This window comes from Cebidichthys violaceus, unplaced genomic scaffold (assembly GCF_023349555.1).
Source record: "Cebidichthys violaceus isolate CVI_PGR_0920_01 unplaced genomic scaffold, fCebVio1.0.p SCAF_11, whole genome shotgun sequence".
Lineage (NCBI taxonomy): Eukaryota > Metazoa > Chordata > Actinopteri > Perciformes > Stichaeidae > Cebidichthys > Cebidichthys violaceus.
Window position 1 is genome coordinate 4,191,840 of NW_027176274.1, and position 9,259 is coordinate 4,201,098.

Consider the following 9,259-nt stretch of genomic DNA (forward strand, 5'->3'; position numbering starts at 1 on the left):
TGGAGCCTTCTGGCTGGAATGTAGATTCTGGCAACAACCCTACCCCTCAGCCCCTTACACATAGCATGCTGACGTCAGTATTTACCTCAAAGTACAGGCTCATGGAGCAGCAAAGCTGGCTGTAGACTTTTAGTTTTTGGCAATCTGGTGAGAATGGACTGCAATCCCATGGAAACAAGGAACAAAGCTGGTCTGTCACTCTATATTGACAAGGCTAGTTAAGTGTGTTTGTTTAAAAACTTGCTATACTGGAACACAGTCCCAGTGAATGTATATGAGCCAACCTGTGGTAGGGGAGAGCTACTCTGCAACTCTGCACCAGAGTGAGGAAACAGTCGACGCTCTGTCCTTACTCTCCGCGTATTGAAGGTAATTGGTGAATACTTACAATGTACGACTGATTCTTACCTTAGTGATTTTAAAGATTTTTTTTTTTAATAGTTTTTTTTTGCATGCACGAATCATTGCTATATGTATGAATTTAAACCGCCATTTGTAACACATTGTAGGAATCAGTCATGGCTGTGGATCCAAAGACGACATTTTTTGATGGCGCTTGTGCCCAAAGCTATCAGGTATTCTTACAACAGTCCGGAGACCACAAGGCCATTCTCCAATGTCTTCACAACATCCTGCCAGGAGAATTTAAAAGGTAACTAACAAGAAGAAAGGCTATAATTGCTGAACTGCATGTTTGTCAGGACACTCTTCCCCCTGGCCATTACCAATCTCCAACTGGAATACAATATTCAACTGTATTTATGTACTTGGGAAACTGGCAGTAAAGCGTTAGTAACATAAAATAAAGGTAAAATATCAGCAAAGAAATTAGAACATGCATGTATTTTTCTGCTTTACACATGGCAGCATTATCTCTACTTTCTTGTATTCAACGATATATATATATATATATATATATATATATATATATATATATATACGTATATATATATATATATATACGTATATATATATATATATATATACGTATATATATATATATATATATATATATATATATATATATATAATGTGTATTTTCTGTGTAAGAGAATGGAAAGTGAAGTCAACATCATAATAAAACATACACACATATATGTATTTATATATATAGTTATTATGAGCTGTTTATTTATTAATTCACTTTTGTCATTGAAACTTTTTCATTTATGGTTTTAATTGTAAGTAACAATTTCATCCTTGAGCCAACTTTTCCTTTTCCTTCTACCAAATGTTGCAGAATTGGAGTAGACAAAAGCAGCCTGGATGTTCTTGGTGTTGGAAGTGGTGGAGGTATGTGATGAGAAACAGCAACTGGTAACTGTTGCATGAACACATGTGGTGGCTTGTTGAAGTCATTTTGGCTCAGTTACAAACTGGCTCAGTTACAAACTGGCAAAGATCCACGAGTGGAAGACATTGCGTTATTGTGTGATTCATGTTCTTAAAGAAACAGCTCGATTTAAAGACCAGAGGATAATACACTTTAGCATGATTTTGATAATAATGATGCCTTGATATTTATTGAAATTGAAAGCCTTGAAATGAAATATTAAATTTTCCTCCAGAGATGGATTTAATGTAAAAAATGAACAATACAAACCTACATCTAGTAAATACCGTATCTATATACAGAACGTTCCCAGAGTTTATCAATTCAAATTTTCCCACATAAACATTGTGATATTGTTTCATGTCAAAAGGTGGACCCATATAAGAAATCAGGCAGGTAAAATAAACAAAAGGCGAGCTTTGAAAACAAAAGCCTGGTAGCAAAAAAATTAAAGCAGGAAATAAACTGAGAAGGCTATTACCATAGAGTCCAGTAGAGGGCAGAGCCTTTGTGAGATAATCAGACAACCTTACAATAACAGAGAGAAAGCACACAGACAGAGGCCCAATCCCAATCTCCACACTCACAGACTCACAGACTTTGTGGCGCGTTCCCGCAAAGTCCATGAGGGTTTAGGGCTGTCCCACTGTCAAATCGTTGAGTGTTTTTGAGGGCTTTCTCGCAGACATTTTGAGCCCTTTATGAACACTTTCCGTACATCTGCATTGCTGCAGACTTTGCCTCAAAGAATTACCTATAATTCATAGCAATGTGACATTAAACATGGGTTTACCAGGGGAAGTGTGGAAGCAGGAATCGTAGAAAAAGGTAAACAAAGAGGACGGCACATTGGTGTTCAGCCTGGTATATTAAATTTACTCAGAAACTTTGAGGATTAAAGATGGTTCATAAAAACACATGCAAGTAGAGGAATGCAAGCAGAGACTATATCTCCCAGATGTATCATCAAACTATTGTTACACCTGCAGAAGTGTCTGATACACTTCCTTTGCAAAACAGGAAAGTGCTTCAAATAGAGAAGTGGCCATGGGGTGGATAAAGGTCACCACACGTTCCACTTCTTGGCAACTTAGCGTAGGTGACAAAAGGGTCCTAACACCAAAACTGTCAAGTAGTATCACAAAAACTATAACATCTGATTATGAACATTTAATAAGTATAAACCCCTAACAAGTATAAAAGACATTTTTCCCATTACAGGGGGACATTGGAAAACACAAAGACAGGAAGTAAACCCAGACTAAATATCAGTCTAAAGCCTCATATTTACTTACAATATGATACAATATTTTTGTTTGTTTGTATTTTAAGATGACAGATTTGAGAAACTTTCACAAATTGTAACTTGCCCTTTAAATATATGTTAGCGACACAGAGCAAGGCATTGGTGGGTTATAGGAGGACACGTTGGTTAATCAAGATCATAGTTTACATGGATGTTTGCACTGTGGCAACATCAAAGTCATTGTTTTTATCCAGAATGATAAGACTATGGAGCAAACACCACCTCTCTCTTTCTCATACACACACACACACACACACACACACACACACACACACACACACACACACACATTTGACCTCATATAGATGACAGGTCCACCTGAAATTAGTTTAGAAAGTTGTAGGAATAATAATGCTGTTTCCACTGACGTGTCCCTGACAGAACTACGGTGTTTTAAAAACACTTCAAAACTGTGAGCTTGCATGGATGCAAGCATCATCTAAAACATCAAATTAAAAGTTCGGAAAATTATTTTTGAAAGTTTCAGGAATGTTTGCAATATTCCAAACTAATGTATTCTGATGCGTGAGGTTTTCACATTAAAGCAGCATTACACTGAGGCAATGGGTTTTCAAAGTCTAAATATTTCCTGGTTTCTTCCAGGGGAGGTGGATGCCCAGATACTTACTCTGCTGCAGTCTACATTCCCTGCTGTCCCGATCACTACTGACATTGTGGAGGGAAGCTCTCAACTCGCAGACAATTTCAAAGGTATTGAAAATTCAGGTTGTCGCAGAGAGATTTTATTTTATAATTTCCAAATGTGTATTTGTTCCTTATAATAATAATAATAATAATAATACATTTTATTTATATATAAAAGGCACTCAAAGGCACTTTACATGTAAAAAAAACTAAACAATAAAAGCCATTCTAATAAGAACAAAATCATAACAGTTAGGAACAACACGAAAGGTTAAAAGCAGATTTGAACAGGTGAGTTTTAAGTGCAGTTTTGAAAGTGCCGAGTGAGGGAGAATGTCTGAGATGTTGGGGGAGGGAGTTCCAGAGGGAGGGGGCAGCAATGGAGAATACCCTGTTCCCCCAGGTCCGATGCTTGGACAGAGTTGGGGGGGTAAGGAGGGTTGGCGTTGGCGGATCTGAGGTTGCGGTTGGGAGTGTGACGGTGCAGGAGGTCTGAAAGGTATGAAGGGGCGAGGTTGTGAAGGGCTTTGTATGTAATGAGGAGGATCTTGAAGTGGATTATTTGCTGTATGGGGAGCCAGTGGAGGTTTTGGAGGACTGGGGTGATGTGGTCTCTGGTATGGGAGTGGGAGAGCAGAAGGGCAGCTGAGTTCTGGATGTATTGAAGTTTGTTGATGATTTTGGTGGGTGAGCCGTACAGGATGCTAGGTTAGGTTAGGTTACTTTTATTTGTACCGGTAGACTTGGTTTGCAATAGAGAGTGAGGCATCCATCTCGACACACATTACAATCGACACAGACAACAAGACAAACATGATAGAAGTACACAAGGCTACAAATCAGTAAATCATTAAATAAATAAATACGTACACAAACGTTGCTTCTATAGCATCTGTGCACTGTTGCTATGATTTGTTCACCTGAGTGATGGCTGCTGGAACAAAACTGTTTTTATACCGCTTTGTTCTACACCATGGGACCATATACCTCCGTCTAGAAGTAAGAAGCTGAAATTCCCTGTGCAAAGGGTGGGAGTCGTCCTTTAAAATGGAGCCGGTTATCCGTTGTAACTGTCTGGTGTACAAGGACTCCAAGTTAAGCTGTGACTCACTAATCAGCCTGCTAGACCATTTAACAACTTGATACAGAGAGAACCACAAGACTGGTTAAACATGTCCCAATCAGTGCAATCACAACATTCCTGTAGGCAGAGCACAGATTATTCTGTCCAGTCTTTTATGTCCTTTGTCTGTGCTTTCTCTCACTTTAACACTGTTTTATATATGGGCAGTAGATGCACACAGTTATGATTCGCAGAGCCCAGTGGGGGTACTGGGAGTGATTTATAAGCATTCTTTACTGACCCATAACAAAGATCCAATGTCTTATCCCGCCTGGTTGGACAGGAGACAGGTAGAAAGGACGCAACGATACAGATAAAAGTTTGACATCTGGTGTACAGATGCTTTCTCTGACAGTCACAGAGCTGCAGTATCGTTTGTTTAAGTATAAACATACTCCACCACCTAGAGTTTTCCCCGTCACTTCAGCCTTTCGATCCAAACGAAAAGGAGCTCCAAAACCGTCGATGGACAGGTCGATGGACAAGTCGATGGACAAGTCGATGGACAGGTCGATGGACAGGTCGATGAACAGGTCGATGGACAGGTCGGTGTCCTGGTCGTGCTCAGTGAGCCATGTCTCAGTGAAGGCCATGACGCAGCAGTCTCTGAAGTCCTTCTGAAACCGAACATTTCCTTGGAGTTCGTCCACTTTATTACTCAAGGACTGGACGTTCCCCATGATCACAGAGGGCAGAGGAATCCGGGTGAGCCGCTGTTTCCTCAAGCGTAGTTTGACGCCTCCTTGTTAACCCCGCTTCCTCTTCTTATCCCTCGTTGCACCACAAGTTTCATGAGAATCTCTCAGAATAAAGTCCGGTAACTGTAACGTGACATCTGTCACACTAGCTAAACTCGCAAAGTTCAGTTGCAGCAGCACATCTCTGGTGTACTGTGTCCTTTCACCGTAGACAGACCCGTTGACGTCGCAGACAAGCAGTAGATATAACAAGATCCACAAAGCGGCAGGATATAGAAGATCCATTGTAGATTAGATTAGCAGCACTAAGAGCACTCAATCATAATGACACTCAAATGATTAATTTAAGAAAGGACACGTAAAAACATTCAAAACAACAAAAACACGAGGACGGCAAACTGTCACTGCCGGTTGCTGCGTGCGCATGCGCACCCTGTTGCAGTAGTCCAGTCGAGAGGTGATGAAGGCGTGGATGAGTGTTTCAGTGGCAGCGGAGAGGGAGGGGCGGAGACGGGCGATGTTTTTTGAGATGAAAGGAGGTGGTTTTTGTGATGTGATTAATGTGGCGTTCGTAGGAGAGGGTTTGATCAAAAATGATACCAAGGTTATGGGCATGTGTGGAGACAGGAACAGTGGTGCCATCAATGCAGAGGGAGACGTTGTGGTGGGGTTTGTTTTTCAGATTTGTTGCTGTTGAGTTTGAGGAAGTTGGCTTGCATCCAGGTTTTTATATCTGTGAGGCAGTTGGTGATGGTGGAGTGGATGGTGGGGGTGATGGATTTGGTGGAGATGTAAAGCTGGGTGTCGTCAGCATAGCAGTAGAATTGGAGACTATGGTGGCGGATGATGTCTCCAAGGGGGAGCAGGTAGAGGATGAAGAGGAGGGGACCAACTACTGAACCTTGGGGGACACCATGAGAGACTGGGGCTGTGTCAGACTTGAATTTGTTGATGGTAAGACTTATGTGTCTTTGTTGTCTTCATCTGATCATAATCTGTGTTTAGGTTGTTCTCATACACTGTATATACTGTGTTTCTTAATGTTATTGTCTGCACTACTTTATGTACAACTTATAGCTTTGGTGGCGAAGACCTCCAACCTTCAGAAGATCTCATTTGCTTGGCATTTCATGAGCAGTGAGAACTATGAGAAACAAGTCAAAGCTAACGGAGATATGAAGAAATTTGACTTCATACACATGGTTCAGGTATTATGACTTCTACTTTTTGACCTTCAGTTTAAAAATGATGTAATGACGAATGGGTCTCATTTTGCATACGCAATGACATTTATTTAGCTTCCCCTAAATCCTCCGCTGATGCTAGAAGTCAGTGGGGAGCATATCAGCAGAATTGTTTCTACCAAACAAAAGTGCATAACGATAAGTGCTATAGTCATATAATGCACACTAAAGTGTTTGAAAACATTTCAAACTGTGGGTTTACATGGATGCAAGCATCATCCAAAAAATCTAATTAACAACTCTCTCCTTAACAGATGATCTACTATGTGGATAACCTCGCCGATACCATCACATTCTACCAGAGCCTTCTGAAGAACAACGGCAGGCTTATGATCATCGTTCAAGCAAGTAAGTAGAACTACGTTTTCCATACTGCTTCCTGCCCTTCTTCATAAAAACTTTCTTAATCTTTACTGAAAAGCAAAACATGTATCAACTTGCATCTTATTTCATTTACCCAGCCCGATACTTACTCATTTAATTCTGTGCTGGAAGAATGACGCCCTCTTGGATTTTTGCATTGAGGACTGTTGAGGTTACCAGCCCTCTTAACTGATATACCATCCTCAGATGACCAATAGTCTCTCATGACTGTAACAAAATAACATCAGGGTTTTGTTGTTGTTTGTCAATATGTTTCTTCTGGATTTAATTAATTATTTCATCTCATAATATCCAGCTAACTCTGGCTGGGATATCCTGTGGAAGACTTACAAGAAGGAGCTCGCTTTCGATGGCATCACAGATCGTTCATCATCAGAGGTTATTGCCTGCCTGAAGAGCCTGGGTCTGAAATATGAGGAGCACGCCACTCCCAACACCTTCGACATCACTGAGTGCTTCAATCCAAGCAGCCAGACTGGAAAGAGTCTGCTGAATTTCCTGACAGCGAAAAACAACTTCTACGAGTCCTTTACCCCAGAGATCAGAGCAGGGATTCTAGACCTTCTCAGAAACAAGTGCAGCACTGAAAAAGATGGCAGGGTAATCATCAACAATAATGCGAGCTGCTTCCTTGTTTATGCTTGAGGTGTCTTATGGAAATTGGTTCATACATTCTGTCTTCTGTTCTTGCATTTACTTTACTCTTATCAAAAGTGCAGCATATGTGCCTGTTGCTAAGATTGAGTTTACCATTTGGAAAAGTTTTCAGCCATTTTAGCCTATTTTTATCGGAATGTAAACCAACATTATCAATAAATAAAATGTTTTTCTTTGGAAGTGGTAAAACACAATGGCTGTGTCCAAAGTCTCATCCTTTACTCTCATTACAGACATTCAACAGTTGAAAGGTTTTTTTTTTCCAATTAATTTATGTTAAAAATATTGTATTTTAGTAGCTCTGCAATAAAGAGGAGCTTTCAATAACCTTCTGATAAAGACATTTAAGTCAAGGATAAGCATGAAAAATTATGGAATACCTCTGTTTGTACAGATAGATTGAATATTTCTATGAAATAAGCAAATTCACGGTAATTTCAAAGATCAACCATTCAAATTGAAAAAGGAAATATGCTGTTTTTTCTTGCTTTTATACATTTTAGCGATTATTTTAAAAGATTGACTCGTGTAATTCTTCTTTAGATGGGCCATAAAAATGTGTCCGCATTAGAGCCACAAACTGAGGCTAACTGCTACCTAGAGTGCACCCCTGTTTAAGCAATAAAAGAATGGCTTTAGGAATGTCAGGCATCCTTCTTGGTTGACCATTAGCTGATTTCCGGTCCATGGCTTGAGTGTTAGAAGACATAAACTGCACCGCCAGTGGAGACTCTTTGGCTGATAATTTGCACTGAACCTCCAGTCTTGTGTGGGAGATTGGAGGTTTTCTTTCCAATGACAGATGTCAAGGGAAAGTGACTGCTTGCATTTTGGTTGATGCTGGATAGAAAATGTTGGCAGATGTCTAATATGTAGAAAGTCTGCTCTTCATTCTAAGGATCACTCCTACAACTGAGAATACAATATATATCAATCCAAATTATTTACAGATTCATTATTTCCAACTATGTGACAAGCAAATGTTATGGCCTAAAAAAAATAGTGGAGGAACTAAATTATGTTTCGGTGTTAACATTACTGTGTAATACAAGGGATTTTAAGTAATAATTTAAATGAGTTATGTTATATTTTCCTGTTATATGAAATATAAATGTATAATTTACGAAATGCAACATGTAGTAACAATGCAGATTGATTTTTGATGTTGTAACATTATTGTGTAATGATGTTTCCATTACATTCCATAACTCTGTTTTGTGTCTGTTGATGCAGTTTTGGTGTCACAGAAACCAGGTTTAGATTACATCAAATTTACCTGGAACCAGATGACTGTCATTGAGTTTGAAGAGCACTGGAAAGGGAAAAAGATGACTAAGAAGGCCGACTTCATTCACATGATACAGGTTTGTGTTGCCAACGTAGTGCTTCTGGCCCACAAACTGTATTTTTGACACATCTAGGTCATATTCATTTGGCGGCGCTCCACAGCAATTAATCCCATTAGAACATTCGTCTAGCGTAGCGTTTTAATTGGGTGCTCTATGAATCCAGTTACCAGCTCATTATCTGTTGTGAAATCAACAGATGCTGTACTATGTCAATACTGGGGCTTCTTCTGTTCAACATCTACATGCTTCCACTAGCTCAGATTATGGAAAACAACAAAGTGTGTATCATAATTATGCAGACGACACACAAATCTACATAACTATATCACCAGGGGACTATAATCCCATACAGGGGCTGGGCAAATGCATTGAACAAATCAATAACTGAATGTGCCAGAATTTTCTTCAATCAAACTAAGATAAAACGGAAGTAATTGTTTTTGGTACCAAGAACAAACGTTTGAAAGTCAGCGCTCATTTTCAATCACTGATGTTAAAAACCACAAACCAAGCCAGAAAC

At 39.6% G+C, this 9,259-nt stretch overlaps 1 protein-coding gene across 1 annotated transcript; it reads left to right on the forward strand.

Annotated features, from left to right (window-relative positions):
- Positions 1 to 283: 283 nt before the first annotated feature.
- LOC137892682 (histamine N-methyltransferase-like) lies at positions 284 to 7,572 on the forward strand. The gene is made up of 7 exons (XM_068738009.1): positions 284 to 369; positions 510 to 652; positions 1,241 to 1,293; positions 3,243 to 3,350; positions 6,183 to 6,313; positions 6,604 to 6,697; positions 7,029 to 7,572. The coding sequence occupies exons 2-7, from the start codon at positions 519 to 521 to the stop codon at positions 7,376 to 7,378; spliced, it is 870 nt and encodes a 289-aa protein (XP_068594110.1). The 5' UTR covers positions 284 to 369; positions 510 to 518; the 3' UTR covers positions 7,379 to 7,572.
- Positions 7,573 to 9,259: the final 1,687 nt, after the last annotated feature.

Bases quoted from the DNA above. Each gene is read 5' to 3' on its own strand.
- LOC137892682 (XM_068738009.1), top strand. From the start codon at position 519: ATGGCTGTGGATCCAAAGACGACATTTTTTGATGGCGCTTGTGCCCAA. The intron at 1,294-3,242 runs GTATGTGATGAG...GGTTTCTTCCAG, and splicing joins TGGTGTTGGAAGTGGTGGAG to GGGAGGTGGATGCCCAGATA. The intron at 6,314-6,603 runs GTATTATGACTT...TCTCCTTAACAG, and splicing joins ACTTCATACACATGGTTCAG to ATGATCTACTATGTGGATAA.